Here is a 16,703-nt window from a genome sequence, read left to right as displayed (position 1 = left end):
CAAGAGGACAAAAGAACGACACTACTCCATCCATTTCATCCTCTCCTGGTTAAGGGTAGCCTCCCTGTGGACAGCCAACACACTCCCTAGAGGACCAATACCATTTGTCATGCCTGTAGATTTCTGGGAATAGAGGAATCCCCACCACAGGGAAGCCATGGGCAAGAAACTTCAGCTGAGTGGTCCAGCCTAGGGCAAGTCCCTCTTACATCTCTGAGAAGCTAGACTTAACCACTGCAGTATTGGCTGGAAGAAGCAATGCAGCTGAGGGCATGGAGATACCATGAAGTATCTAATAAATTGTAACTGTCGTTAGTGGGAATGAATGAGACTTTTCCCACCACTTTGTGCTCCCCCTTCCTCAGTGGAAGGATGCTCAGGTTGTCCATGACAAGGCCAGAGCCCCTGCTTCCTTACACCGTGTCTTTAGCTTAGCAACCCACCAAGCTTTCAGAGCACATATGTCTCCAGCTTTCAGAGGACATTCTTATTCTGAGGCTCAGGCTGAGTCTCTTCACACATGTATGCTAATATTTTGTTTAGAGTATTTTGCATTTATATTCATGAGCAAGAGTGGCTTTTAATTTTCCTTTCTTGTTTGTCCTTGACAGGGCTGGGTACCAAGGTTATACTGGCCTCATAGAATGAGTTAGGAGGATTTTGACTTTTTTCCTTTCTCTGAGAGAGAATGTCAGATCTGTCTTAAATGTGTTTGGAAGAATTCCCATTTGAACACTTGCTAACCTGGAGTTCTCTTTGTTGGAACATTTTAATTATGGATCTATTGTCTTCCAAAGATAGAGGGTTTCTTTTACTGCTATTTCTTGCATATGATTTTATAAAGCTATGTTTTTCAAATTTCTCAGTCTTATTTACTTTTTGTTGGTGTGTGAATGTATGAAGCCAGAAGAGGACATTGAATCCCCTGGAACTGGAGTTAGAGGTCATGAGCTGCCTAGTGTGGGTGCTGGGAACCAAACTTGGGTTCTCTAGAAAAGCAGCAAGTATCCTTTGCCACTGAGCTGTTCCTCAACCCACCTTCTTTTATTATTTTTTATTTAATCTGTTAGATATTCTTCTTATAATTTCTTTACATGGCTACTTGGATGGGTTCTTCGTATTTAACCTTCTTCTGTAACACTTGCAATTAAGACTATCAGCTTTGGTATAAGTGGCACCTCACAAGTTGGACTTATTGTGAGTTGTCATCATTGAGCAAAAACGATTGCCAAACTCCATTGAGATCACTGTATGAGGAGTGCGATAATTAAATTCCACACCTTTCTGGATTTTAAGTATTTTTTAATTAATGATTTCCAGGTTATTCCACTGTAGCCAGGACACTTATTCCCCATGATTTCCACCTTTGAGATTTATTGAAACACTATTCTTTATGACACCACATAAATTTAGATGAATAGCCTAGGTATACATGATAAGAATATGTGTTCTCCAGTTGTTGGAAATACTATATAAGTATAAATCACATTGGCCTATTTTACTAAATTTATTAATTTTGCTATGTCAATCCTCCGTAATTTCACCAGTTCTTCTAGCTTGTATATTAAATAACTAGGCAGAGGTTCACCTTAACAATAAACTCAACTACAATCTGCATTTCTATTTATTTTATATATTTCTACTAGTCCTTCATGTATTTAATACTTTATTATTTGGTATGAAAAATAGCTGGGCCACTAGACAGCATTTCCTTTCTCTCCAGGACTACTTCCCAGAAAGAAAGGTTTGCTGGGATTTTCAAAGACAGATCAAGTTGTTTACGTTTTCTGTTTGGTTCATGCATTTGTATTAATACAGCTAAGAAATATGATTTAAGTATTTGTGTCCCTGTATAATCCATGTATTGAAGCCCTGGCCATCAATAGTATAGCAATTGGAGATGAGGTTTTAGGAGGTAATTAGATTTAGATGAGAGTTGGAGGGTGGGACACTCATGATGTGCTTAATACCCTCATAACTAGCAGAAGATGGAGAGATGGTGTTCTTCCCACATGCTTGCATCCAGAGAAGGCGACCAATAGAAAGTTAGGAACAAGGCTCTCATGAAATAACAAATCTACTCCCTCTTTGATTCTTGTACTTTCAAACCTTGGAATTATGGGAAATGAATGTCAGTTGTTTGATATGCCTAATCTGCTATTTTGTTATAGCAGCCTAAATGAACCCTAACTTTTCTAAATTAGTATTTCCCAAAAAACTAGATACCTGTTAAAATTGACACCTTTGACTTTGGGGCAGAACAAAGGCTTAATTAAAATCTATCAAAGGATAGTTATGTCTTATCTATCCCCTGCCAGATAGACTCAATCTGCCTGTGTCTTCTCTGGAAATTGAAGGGTCTCTTACCCACCCATCCCCTGCTTTGCCCATGAGCTTTCCATCATCTTCTCACAGCTACACCCTGACACGTTCATCCTTTGTACCTCAGGTGTTGGCTCCAGCTGTGCCCCTGAGAGAACCTAACCCAAGGTCTCCCCACATGAAATGTCCCTCCTCACTACTGACAAAGGTGACAAATGGGCTGGAAAGATATGTCAATGCTTCAGGGCGCTTGCTGCTTGTACCGAGGACCAGGGTTCAGCTGCCAGCACCCACATTAGGTAGTTCACAGCTGGTGGTAATTCCAGGTCCAGGGGATCTGATGCCTTCTTCTGGTCTCTGTGGATACCTGCATCATGTGCACTAACCCCCCCCACACACACACACACACACAATTAAAAAGAAAAACAAAAATGAAATTTCAGACATGCACTAAAAGAATGCAAATCATACACCAGTGACTATCAGCAGCTTCATGAAAATATTTTAATTGAATGAACTTGAGCCACTGTATCAGTTTGAGTGTGATCATACTTACACCTTGAATGTCTTTGTCTTATGGAAGTGGAAAGCATCTCCTAAGCCAGGAGCATCCTGTGTCTCCCAGTTTGAAGGGACTGAGAAGGACAAACTGCTTTATGGAATTCCCCTCTCATCTTCTTAATTTGCTATTTCTCCCTCTGATTCAAAGATTTCTATTGTTAAATGAAAGCTATTTCTATTGTTAAATAAATGCATTGCCTATAAATTACAGATAAAAAAGTATACTTGGGGCTGGGAAAACACTCTGTTCCTAAAGTGCTCACTCACAAGCATGCAGACCTCAGTCAGGATCCTCAGTAACTAAGTAAAAATCCAGGTGCAATAGCACCTATCTATAATCCTGGAGCTGAAAGGCAGAGACGAGAGGATGTCTGGGTTTACTGGCCAACCATTCTAGCCAAATCTCTGTTAGCTCTGGATCCCAGTGAGAGACATCCTTTCAGAAAAATAAACTGGAGAGCAATTGAGGAAAACATCCAACATTTGACCTCTGACCACACCAGGTGAACACACATGTGCCCACATACATGAACAAATGCACACCCATACCCCAAGCACACACAGTGCACATTGTTTTAGAATATAGAGACCCTCAAACCCAGTATCATACTTTTATAGGAAAGAGGGAAAGAGAGAGCTGATGTTATTTCCAAGGCCACCCAGGATTTACTGCCATAGTGTAGTGTTCTGGATTCCCAAGCTAGAGCTTTGTCTCGGCATAAATTACTTAGGATTGGCAACTTGACACATCTGCTCAGATGGAATTATGGGGTTGATTAAGAGCTAGAGAATGTGTGCTTCTGGGCAGAAAAGGACAAGAGAAGAAAAGAAAAAAAGAGGCACCAAAGTTGGGTGAGGTGAGAATGGGGTGAACACGTCCTTACAGAAGGAGACCAGGAAGAAACAGCAGTGTGTGAATCCCATAGGACATCAAATGGTCACAAGATGGTCATCTCTGGTGTTCATTCAAATGAACCAATACAAGAATAGAAGTAAATATATCATATATATATAAAACCACTTTTCCTTTGCTTTAGTGAATAAGGGATATGGGCATACCAAGATATAAAAGATGTAAATCTTCATTCATCCTATTTCACCTTCTCAAGGCCAATGTATAAAATATAATCTATAAGCATAAGTGACATACCACAGACCATAAAATTGATCTCAGAATTCATTCTCTAAACCTTTATCAAAGTGTGAATCTCTTAGTAAGGTTTTTGTTTTTAATTCATAAGCCAATTTCAATTGCTTCTTTTAAAAAAAGAAAAAAGAAAAGCAAAATTATTTTGAATTAAGTCATCACATCACCCAAGCTGGTAGACTCTGACCAAAGATATACAGGAAGGAATGTTCTAACTTCCCTTCAGTCTCATTTTAAAAACCAAAGAAAATGTATCTATGATTCTCTGACACTGCTTTATAACTAATCAGGAACAAGTTGGTCCCTCCTAGAAGGGAGAAGACTTATGTGGACATCTGTATTTCCTGAGATTACCTTGTATATATTATTGCATATATTTGGTCTTGGTAAGTTTGTTAAAATGGGGTTTATTGATTGACTCCACTTTGAAACTGGTTAACATTACTCCAGTCTATGTTTCTGAAATCCATTTGGCCATATATCTGTACTACCATCATTTTCAACAAGGCCAATCTCACTAATACTGTGACACTGTTAACCCCATTCCTCTGATAGGAAATTAAAGAACAGAGGCTAAATATATCTTCCCCATTCTTAAGTGAATAAGAGGTAGCAGTGATTCAAACCCAAGAAGAGTAAATCAATCTCGGATTGTCTAATAACAGATGCTCTTCACCTAAAATTGTATTATCCTCAGAAAAAAAGTTAGAAAGAGAGACACAAGGTGAAGATCTGAAGTTCATATACTCAGCTCTGTGTCCTGTGACTGTAAGGGAAGTTGTGGTCCAAATATTCAGAGATCTAGTTGCTTGGATTTCAGTATTGTGAGCTGTAAGTATGATGTCAAGGAAAGGGAATGGGAGGGGAGAGGAGGGGAAGCAGAGGGAAGGGGAAGGAAGGAAGATGAACATGAAGGAGGGAAGGAGGGAAAGAGAAGGGAGTGGAAAGAAAGAACAGGAGGGGGAGGTGGAAAGGTCCATACTAGAGGTAATTAGAGCACAGGGCAGAAAAATTAGGCATAGCCACTAAGATGTCATGTGGCAGAGCCTGGATCAGCCTGAAGATGTGAAATCCTTACAGCTCCATATGCCAAAGCCTTTCTTGGCATGTTAGATTCTGGAGTGATGGGAAAGAAGTTGGTACATAATACAATACTACAATATCTTTCATTTTGCATCAAACTCAGCCACTGAAGTTCATGGCCACATGACCTCAGGTACATTTCATACTCACACCATCTGTGCTGAGGCTCCCCTTCCCTTAGGCTTCAAATTATTCCACTGTGCATAATTCATTTCTAATTTATCAGCTGTCATCTAAGGCATCAGCTACTAAATATATTAATATTATCATTTTAGAATTAACGATTATAAAGGATTGTATGCCACACCTTTAACAACAAGAAGCACTGATTATTTGAAAATATCTTAGGGGACCTCTCTTCTTAAGCAATGATGTGTGTCATGAATACCTTGAAAACTGAACTTAAGGGCATTTACTTAAACATAGTAAGTTTTATTCGAATAAGTACAGTGATGTAGCATAGAAAGAATGGCCAGACAATTCTGCAGTGGGTGTTAGACTAATCCATCCTAGAATACACAGAGAATGGGAGTTACCTCTGCCAGTCCACCACATAAATAATTTCTCTACAGACAGCTGTTTGATTTTAACAACAAATCCTACAGGGATGGGAAATGCTGCTTATTTAGAGCAGAAGGACTTGGTCATGGAAAGAAAATTGACAATGGAGAACCACAAACAAATATTCCTCTTTTAGCAATAGGAAATATTCTGACTTGGCAGTCTAGATTAGAGCAAGTTCATGAAGCAACTGGATGTACTTCAACACAATGCATGTGTCTACATCCCAAATTTAAATACTTTATTTTTGATGCATACAATCATTTTCTTCATTGCTGTTATTTTAGATATATTTACAAATCTACTGGTTTCCAGTGAACCCATTTTAAGATTTTTAAGGAAATGAAAATAAAGACTTGCATTTGCATTCTATCTCAGCAGAAGAAACAATAGAACATTCCTACAAAAATGTGACTAAGGACATTCATGGAGTGTCAAATGATACACCAGAATCTGTTAGGACACTAGATTGATAACCATAAAGTCAGAGCATGCTTAACTCTAACTATTCTATTAAAATTAAAATGTCACTGTACTCCACTAATTGGTAATTGTTATATAGCAGTTACCAATGCTCTTGCTCCAAAGACCCAATGGATGCCTGAAATCACTGATAAAACAAGTCTTTGTGTACAATGTGGCTTTTTTCTTATGTATACATGTATGTGATACATTTAGTTCATAAATTTGGCACAGGAGAAGAGTAACAACAATAACTTGTAACAAAAGAAAACAATGATAGCAATGTATCAGTCATGTGAGTATGATCTCTCTCTCTCTCTGTCACTCAAACTATCTCATGATAGGACACCATCCTCTTCTTGTTTGCTGTGGGGGGATACTGTGCCTACATATCTCAATAAAATGATGTAAATAATACTGGCATTGAGGTGAAATGAAATGAATGATGTAGGCATTAAGATGTGGCACTAGGCTACTACATACAGGCTACTTGATAACCAACATAACTACTAAGTTACTAATGAGCAGGTAGCACATACAGTGTGGATACAGTGATCAAAGGATGCTTCATATTCTTCATAGGACAGAGTAAAAATGATAGGAGATTTCATGCCAATTCTCAAAACAGAATACAATTTAAAACCCACCCAGCTTAGGAATTCTCTTACCATTGTTGAGGGAAAGGGCTGAAAGCAAAACAGTAAGTTAAGAGGAAATATTGCACCAAATAGGGAGAGATTTGACTGTATTATAATTCCAGTATCAGCAGTGATTAATTGTGTTTTTGTGTCACTTTATGTTAACTTTTGCACTCTGTGCTATGAACTTTCCATAGGATCTAGGTACCAACCCTTCCTTGCCACTTTCTAGCATCTGCACTCCTTGACAAGGTTTGGTTCAGAGCTGCATTAGTCTGCTTTTAGCTTCTGTCACTGCTTGTGCTCACAGGCTCTGTGCATCTCCAAATCCCGTTTTCCTTATGAGCATTCCAGCCAGGAGTTTTAGAGCCTATTGCAACCTGGTAAAAATCTCATTTTAGCTTCATTGCATCTCATAAAACCCTATGACCGGATGAAGTAAATCACACTCCCAGGTATCAACATTCGGACTGCAAGGCATCCTTTTGGAGGAGATGGTTTAGCCCTGGCTCTCCTGTCAGACTCCTACTCATTTACTCACTAAAATCCATAGTATTTCTCACCCACAGCTGGACCCCATATGGGTTGTTTCTCATTCCCTGCCTGACCTTTCTTCACCAAGTCTTCTGATTCCTCAGAAAATATTTCTCTCTGTATATCAAAAATACTGTTTTTTTTGTTTTGTTTTGTTTTGTTTTGTTTTTTGAGACAGGGTTTCTCAGTGTAGTTTTGGTACCTGACCTAGATCTTGCTCTGTAGACCAGGCTGGCCTCAAACTCACAGAGATCCAACTGGCTCTGCCTCCCGAGTGCTGGGATTAAAGGCATGCACCACCACCACCTGGCAAATACTGGGATTTTTATCTGTTGGTTTTATCTATTTATACATGACCTGGTAGCTTGACTGAACACCTCTCCTGACCTGAGCTAAATACTAGAAGGAGTATTTAAATAAAATAAGTAATATATAGCCCTTAATAAATCACTCAAAATCTGACATTTCTTTATGAACACTTCATGTAATTAATAGGGAAAAAAGCAAATCTAAATAAAAAAAATAAAAATGTAATCAAGTAGGTTGACAACCAGCAAGAGATAATTAAAATGATCCTGTTTTGTTTCTTAGTTTCATTAACATGCAAATGAGATTCATGAAGTTTGATATTGTGTTTCAGCAAGAGCCATAGAAACAAATTAAGAATGAAAATGAGTCCCACCGATGGAGATTCCTGTTGAGTATATAAATTAATGAAAACTATGATTGCATCCAATTAATAAAATATAATTCTGGAATTTATTGCACCTCAAAAATGAAACAAAGCTTCATAGATAGATTAAATTTTGTTTCTTTTTGGGGGGACCCCATTCTGTGAAGGCTTTGAAGACTTAAGGGAAGGGCATAAATGTTAAACTCGGCTTTCCTTGTAAAGGCACAAGGTAGAGACTTTGCCTTCAAATCAAAGTGTTGTAGAAATGGTAGCCCTGCTAGGAGGGACTGGGTGAAATATCTAGAATGCCTCCCAGGTAGCAAAGAGAGTCTGGTGCTTACACAGTTAGAGATCCAGAATCACAAATAAGAATCTCTGACTACAATGTACTTATAAGGAACAGAGAAGCATGATCAGACCCAAGGGCCTCCCATTGGATACAAAGATCTCAGTGTTCTCCTCCATTGATATGCTCACTCTTAGAAACACACCAAAAGTGCATACCTCAAATAGTTTGAGATTTTTAACCATTTCAAAAAGTTTAAAATTGTGTCAAAGGATCAGGCAAACATATCTATAGTCATTGGAACTGAGTGATGTATAGTGTGTACCAGATGACAATACACACACACACACACACACACACACACACACACACACACACACACACACACTGTTATGCATGTCCAAATTCCCCATACTGAAACTCAAGCATTAAGCAACAGCATCAAGCAGAGTAATAATAGCAAGATAGCAAGGAATAGATTTTGCAGTCTGGTGGGAGAGAAGGTAACACAAGCAAAGTGTGGTCTTGGAAACATGAGATGTTGGGAGTCTGCTTTGCTGTCTGTTGAAATGGCTTCCTGTTTGTCAGTGTGTCCCTTCAATCTTTGTGCTGATGTCTTTCACCCCAGTATATTAAAGAATGTAACCCCAGTGACAGTCGTTAGCATATGGTTGTGTGGTATGGTGTGCTCTCATATCTCCTGCAAGAGAATTGTCTTTATTTGTCTTCTCTTTCCCTGAATCATTTGCAAGCCACTGAGCCCAACCTAAGCGACAATAAACAACCAGAACTTTTCCTCAAGGGGCAGAAAAGCTTTACGAAGCTCTTGATCCTCAACAGCAGAGAAAACCATGTCAACCACATTGAGAATTAAACAAACTGAGGAATTACTATTTTTAAATATGCAGTGTGCTTTAAAATTACTTCTTGCAGACTTCTTTAACTTGAAATAGGAAACCAATTAAGTTCCCATCATTCCTGTATCCATAATGATTGCAAATCATTGCAAAAATTTTTACTTTCCAAGATGCGTAAAAATCTTACCAGATTGAAAAAACTAAATTCTTTGGGTGTTAAAATGATGGTATGGAGTTTTCAGGTAGGATGTATTTCTTTGCCTCCCCTGAATGGAAGCCAGTGTCATAAACTTCTACATTATTAACATTGGCCTATTTAGACTTATACTTCTTTTCACAGCATGTCACTTGCAATGATTTTATTTAAAAAATGGAAAATTGACAATATTCATCACGAGCCAAAGGGTTTGGGGAAGAGCAGACTTACCATCTCTTCGATTCAACCTTGCAAATCCAGGACCGTGACTGCTGGAGAGCTCAGAAGAACTGCTGAAGGATGCCGGAGGCAAGGCAGACACCAGGGGCTCATCACAGTCATCTGCCAGGAGAGAAAATGCCACGTTCCAGTGAGCACAGAGCTGACAGTTCTCTTCAAATCAATAGACACAACAAATAAACACAACATCAAAACTAAGATCTAAGCCATGCATGGTGGCACGCACCTGTAATCCTAGCACTCAGCAGGAAGGTGCAAGATGATCAGGAGTTTAAGGTCATCCCCAGATATACAGTGAGTTCAAAACCACCCTGGGCTGCATGAAACCCTGCCTCAAATAAGTAAACAGAGAGACCTGGATTCTACAGAAATATGCCTATCATACATTCAGTATGCTGCTGAAAGTCTGGCAAGCTCAGTAACAGTGGAAAAACAACAGATAGATAAGAAATTGTAGAAACATAGAAGGAAGACACTATAGAAATTATAGAATAAAATATATTAAGATCAAAAGGTTTTCTTTAAAAAGAATTTTTTGATGAGCAGAAAGATGTATAAATTTAACTACATTAAAATGAAGGAAATTTGTGGCTTGGTGGTACACACCTGTCATCCCAGGAACTCGGGGGCATGCTACATAAAGATCTCAAGGTCAAAGCCCAGCTGGGCTAGGAAGTATACTCAAGGAAATGTAATCAAATTAGTAAGACCCTATCTCAAATTATTTACAAAAGCAGAGCAAAGGCTGGGCATCTGGCAAAGTGTTAGGGGGCTTGCCTAGCATGTTGAAGGCCCTGGGTTCAATCTCTAGTACCACAGAACAAAAAGAATTGATGGTTTCTAAAATATACTATACAGTGAAGAAAAAGAATCACAAAATGTATAAAGTTCACATAAAAGAAACAAATGAGACATAGGTGCTTCTATAAGCACATAAAAGTTTGTTGAAATATTTAGAATTTTGTAGAACATATGAAAGAAATACATGAAAATATATGTATCTGAAAGAATTACATAAAAGAAGCACAAGCCAAGATATAATCAGTAGCCTGAATACAGAAAACATTTTAATGAAGAAAAATAAAAACACCTTCCACTTAGTTAGAAAACATACTAGAAAAGTAGTTTGAGGCCCGGCCAGACACCTTGCAGCACAAAAACCATGCACATTGATTGACACTCAAACTTAATAAACACCAGAACTACAAGTAGATACTTCTTTATAAGCAGTGAATGGACAAACTGTATGGGGTCCACAAAGTGGGTCTGGGGAAGTCCATCCATACTACTTATGAGAAAGCACCATGAGCATCTACTTGCAGAAACAACTGGCCATGAGCTTATAAATTTGAACTTCAGCATGTCCCAGACTCCACTGGTTCCATTAAGAAACAAGTGCTTCTAGGAATGGCTTACCCAGGAGGAGCAACAGTCTTGGGAGGCCTCTTGAATACCACAAGGGTGATATACAAATGCTAGTAGTTTCCATTTCCCATTAAACGAACAAAGCTAGGCACTACTGCCTGAGCTGCAGATGCAATCATCTCTGCACCCAGAGGCACATACATCACTCATCACAGCAAAGGACCACTCACAACCCACATGTAGCAGCCAAAGAACAGACAGTGATGGCACAGTTCACAGTAAAGTAAAAGTTGGCCATGCAAAGGAACTACAGCAATACCAAAATGTTAGCTCATAGAAGTATAATTTTAGTGGAACAAATTGAGTTGTAACAGCATAGCATATCTGTTAGTTTGGGAAATTTTAAAATGCAAAGCTAAATAATATGTGTTTGGAAGCATACATGACTTGTCATTCCAATAATTTTAAGGAAAGGAAGGAAACCGCAAAACTTTAGGATTTGTTTGTACCTCTGGGGTAGACTCAAGATGAGAAGAAAGTGACCAGGATGAAGTCACCAAAGATCAAAGTCTGGGTGTTAACAGCACCTTCCAAAAATTCTGTTTTGTTACAATGCTTTAAAAATATATAAGCATTGGCATCTATGTATATACCTGTGTGGATCTTAGGCTCCATTAAAGTAGAGACAAGTCTCCATTTATTTATCTTAAATATATATCACATAGACTGTTCTCTGTGTGCAAAATCATGGGAGGGGGCACATATGTATGGGTGTTTGCATGAATGTGGAGGCCAAAGGTCAACCCAGGCATCTTGCTGGTCTGAGAGTTACTGATGAAGCTGGGTTGGCTGGACAGCTAGCCATAATGTTCAACCTGTTTCTAGGTCCCAGGTGATGGGACAACAAGTGCTTGTCCCGCATACCCAGCTTTTGTAGGCAGGTTCGAGGGATCAAACTCAGATCCTCAAGCTTGTTTGGCAAGAATGTTACAAACCCATCTAGCTCTCCAGCCCCACTTATATTGCTTTACTATTAAAAAGCAAAGTACAAAAACTAATACAGGAATAATGTTTGCTTTGATAGTGATACATGCTTAATTTGCTCTGTATGAGCTTTAAAGTGCTTTATTTTTTTCGAATTCAGAAGTTATTCTCACTTCTGCTTTAATCAGAAAAAACGTTCATAGTATTTTTACATATCTTGGTAATTTAAAAGCATGCAGGGTTATTGCTTCAAATGTTTTCTTTGACAGTAATTTAATTTAAATTAATTCAAAAATTATCTGTATTCACCTGAAATGTTGCAGAGTTCTTTCTGCCTGAACATAGCTTGCTCTTGAACGACTTTCACAAGAATTTGCCCAATGTAGCCTTGTGTTTCTTGTGTTCTTTTGGGGTTTGTTGGTTTGTTCTTTGGGGTTTTACTCAGTATTAGCAATAAAAACGATGGCCTCAAGAGTGCAAGGCAAGCATTCTACCAACTGAGCCACATTCCCAGCCCCCTACTTAGTTTCTTATCTCATTTTCATGTAAAGCTTACTTTTTTCTCTTTTGTACCTTAAATTCTCTAGCTGACTCTTAAGGAAGATGGGCTCTTGCATGTCTATTGATTGCCTTAAGTGCTAATACCAGCCAATCTAGTTGTTAACTCAAGTATTAAGGGGTGTAGACATTTAAAGATTTACAACCCATGGAGTGTTGGAGGGGGTGGGTGATTGTACCCAATTAGACAAGCAACAACCAGAATGTTTTAGTACACTGTGGGAGCTAAAGTGTGTACATGTTTGTACATACAGAAGTGCATTATATACATATATATATATATGTGGGGACAGTGTGTATGTGTGTGTGTGTGTGTGTGTGTGTGTGTGTGTGTGTGTGTGTGTGTTTGTGTGCATGCACTAAAACTGCCTGCTTTTTGGGTCATTATCAGTATGCAGGTGTGTGATTCAAGGGGCTGTTTAACTGCTTCTCAAATCAATTATGCAGATCAGAATCGATCCTGTGAATGTAGAATGCATCTCTGCTGCAGTCACTCTGGAAGGTATATATTTATTGCCCATTTGTTTTTGTCAACTGTAAATTGAGAATCCATATTGCTCCACCTTCAGTTTTTAAAGAACAGGATTGAAATAAGAGAGGGGGCATTTCTCCCATTTGTGGGGAGAGGAACAGGCAACATGAGAGGTGGATCATGGAAGGTGTGAATGATGTTGGGTCAAGTTCCAGTCGACCTTCACATGAGTGGCACTATTCTTTACCACAAGCCTACAAATCCTTCTATAGGATACTGTGAGCTTTCCTAGCAATCGAGGCTTTTAGTCATTCTTCTCCCACTAACTATAACATAGTGCATACTTTTTCTAAGAACTTAGATCGTTTCACACATAATAACTGGCCTTTATTCTTCCCCATTGAGATATTAATATTAACAACTTATCAGTGAAGTCTTTGAGGCACAAAGCTTGGCTCACTTTCTTATCTTACTGTTAGTAGAATGGTGATATTTACAAATCAAGTTGGAGCAGGAAATCAAGTACATAAGATCACCATAATTATAAAGACCATTTCTTCAGTTTTCACTGTCTGGATGTTGTGGAGCCCCATGGCAGCATCAGTAAAACATGTCTTGAGAAGTTGTTTTCTCAAGTTCAGAGTTTCCCATGTTATTTGTTTATTATATATTTTATCTTCAATAGTTTTAACCTCAAGGGAGGAAGGCCCTGGGCAGCAGTGATGTGTCTGAGATGACTAAATGGGACATTTCCCTGTATGAATGGAATGTATACATATAGGCCTCCTGTGAGTTTCATTCCAGACAACTGGTTTTTTTTTTTTTTTTTCAGATTGCCATAGCAAAATGAGAGTTCTGGACTAATGACACTGAAGGACAATGTTTCAGCTCAAAGATTCTTAACCAGAGTAGACTGCACCCTGGGGGACACTTTGAGGCAGGTTACTCCTGGAAACCTGTAGATCAGGGATAGAGATGATCTGTTGCACACTGTATACTACACAGGGTATCACTCTACAGTACAGTTTTCTTCCCAAACTTCAATGGTGCTGAGGTTGGAAAACAGCATCCCACATTCAAAACCCAGCCTTCAGCTGGAGCAGTCTCAGCTGGGCATCTCCAGCTTCCTCTCCAATTTCAGCATGGATAAAACTCTAATTTGCAGCTCTTTTGCATTTGAATAAAGATCAGTCAGGATACATTGGATATATATGCATTGAAGGCAGGAAGTGTAGAACACTGAAATGACAGGTTATTTTAGCTTAACACAAAATTATGTTTTTGTTATTAAATACTATATTAGATCATAATAGCACCCTGGTCTCTTCACACCAGTAATGTTGTTGGTAAAAATAAAAGTAAATAGGTGAAAAGTAGTAAGACACAAGGGGAAATGATGGGTGCATTGACTAGTGGAATGTAATAATAGAGTTGCCAAACATTTCAGGAAAGCTTACAGAACCCAAATGGTAGCAGAGCATGTTCAGATATTATTAGATATTTATATTAGAACAAGGAACTCTTGTTATTCTGCTTTTCCAAAATTATAACACATTATTTGGCATTTTAAATAGTTACACAAGGATTTGTGTTTTTACCATGATATCAGCTGGAAATAGTAAAACTGTAGATTTTAGTCTTTTTTTATTTGTTTGTTTAAAACAGTGGTTCTCAACCTGTGTGGGTCATGACCCTTCTGGAGGGGTCAAATGACCTTTTCACAGGGGTCACCTAAGAGCATCAAAAAACACAGATATTTACATTATGATTCATAACATTAACAAATTGCAATTATGAAGTGGCAACAAAAATAATTTTGTAGTTGGAGTCATCACAACATGAGGAACTGTATTAAAGGGTTGCAGCATTAGGAAGGTTGAGAACTAGTTGTTTAAAAAATAAATCTGCACAACAGTTACATGCAGATAGTTAATGATTTATGTTATAATATCCATAATGGGAAAGAAGGTTTTCTAACTTATGTTGAGATATTTTTATATACACACAGAGAAAGTGTGTGTATGTGTATGTGAGTGTGTGTGTGTGTGTGTGTGCGTGTGCATGTATGGGGACAGAGGCAGAGAGAGAAACACTCCAGCTTTCAGATCAATAGTTCAGAAAAGTCAGCATTTTTTTTCTTCCATGGGAGAAAAACTTTTCCTTGTCATTAAAAAGACAATGATAAATTAGATCTCTTGTAAGCTGTGTGTATGAAAACATCCAATAGTCTCTCACAAAGGTGCAAGCTGTATTGAAAGTATTTTAATACAGCTCGATAGAAAGTAATTTCCTTTTATTTTGCAAAAGGCTTTAATGCATAATTCTCATAAGTAAGTAAAAGCTGTTCAGTTTTTAATAAAAGTAATTCAATTTTCTTAAACTGTTTGCAATATTACCTGAACCAAGATAATAAGTGTATATTATGGGTGCTTACGTTCTCAGTGTCTTACATCTCTTACCTTGTTTGGGCCTGATGAATACCCTATACTGTCCTGTTAGATACTGGGGCAATTTCCTGAAAAATGCCCTATCATAAACTATTAGCTGCTGGGACAATTGAGGGAAAATAAGGCATACTAGTTAAATAAAGCAGCCAAGGACACATTAGAAATGAATGGGTTTACAGTGTCACAGCTCCTGTTCTGGGACAAATGTGCTGTTTAAAAGAGAATTGGTCATCTAAAATATACAATATAGAAAGTCAGGGCTGATTTGCAAGAACATGCAGTTCAACTGCTGCTGAATAACCACCTTCTCTGTTATTCCAAAAACTTGCCAAAATCATTTGCATCCTTGCTAATGAATCATAAAGTCCATAAGGATATGCACTGGAGATGGGAATGGGAGGGGGCCAGGAAGATGATTACCTTATAAGTTCCCTTATCCTAGAGGCAGAGATTGCTCATTTTATATGGAGTTTTGAAAACATTGGCACTTCATTCCTTCAAAGAAATTAATTTCACAGACCTGGACCAAACACTCCATTGTCAGTTTTAGGATTAAGGAATGGCCTCTTCCTCAAGAACTCCATATCTTTGAAAAAAAAATTTTATTCCAATCTATATTATTGAAAGCTCATCTGCTTGAAATTGGAAACCATGAACTAATTTAAAGGGCCAAGTATACAATTATATTGATGTATACTATCAAAAAGTACTCTGAGCAAGGCAAGATTTCATCCACAACAATAATGCTGTTACATCACCATAAACCCTAGATCAGACAGAGCCCTGTCCCCTGCCCTGTCCTGACACATGCTCTGTATCTTTACCTGATATGTCTCTGATGTCTGCCCCATGACTAACTGGATATAGGAGGGGCAATGGCCAGCCCACACGGAGACACAGAAGCTTCAGCAACCAGATCCAGAAGTCAACATTAGCTCCTCCAGGGAGTGCCTGCCAACAGCCAGGTGTTGGCAGGTGACAGACAGGACCCCTAATGTTTTCCTCTGCTTCCACTTTAAGAGCGGCCACAAAACAAGTCAAATATGTGTTCCCAGTCAACCACATGGGATGTCCTGCTTCTACTTAGCCTAATCACAACTTTCTTATGCCCAAGGCCTCTAATCGGGGTACACTGGAACCTTGTGTGTGTCTAATACTATACAGCCTCATTCTCTTTGCCTGCCTTTGAGTCTCTGCCAAGCCCATGACAGTGCCAACAGCTAACTCCTCTGCTGCAGCAAACAGTGAATAAACAGCCTCTGCTTGTTCTCATTTGGGTGGTCTGCATTTCTTTCCACCCCAGTGAACTCTTCTCAA

At 38.5% G+C, this 16,703-nt stretch overlaps 1 protein-coding gene across 1 annotated transcript in view; it reads right to left on the bottom strand.

Moving 5' to 3' along the window:
* The window catches only part of Cntnap4 (contactin associated protein family member 4), a 287,263-nt gene that overhangs the window by 233,718 nt on the left and 36,842 nt on the right, over positions 1–16,703 (bottom strand). Inside the window, exon 2 of the mRNA XM_036187241.1 lies at positions 9,552–9,662. Coding sequence (XP_036043134.1) covers positions 9,552–9,662 — 111 coding nt within the window. The remainder of the gene's footprint in view (positions 1–9,551; positions 9,663–16,703) is intronic.

Source organism: Onychomys torridus, chromosome 5, assembly GCF_903995425.1.
Source record: "Onychomys torridus chromosome 5, mOncTor1.1, whole genome shotgun sequence".
Classification (NCBI taxonomy): domain Eukaryota; kingdom Metazoa; phylum Chordata; class Mammalia; order Rodentia; family Cricetidae; genus Onychomys; species Onychomys torridus.
Note: the sequence above shows the minus strand (reverse complement) of the source record. Positions and strands in the feature narration are given on the sequence as shown.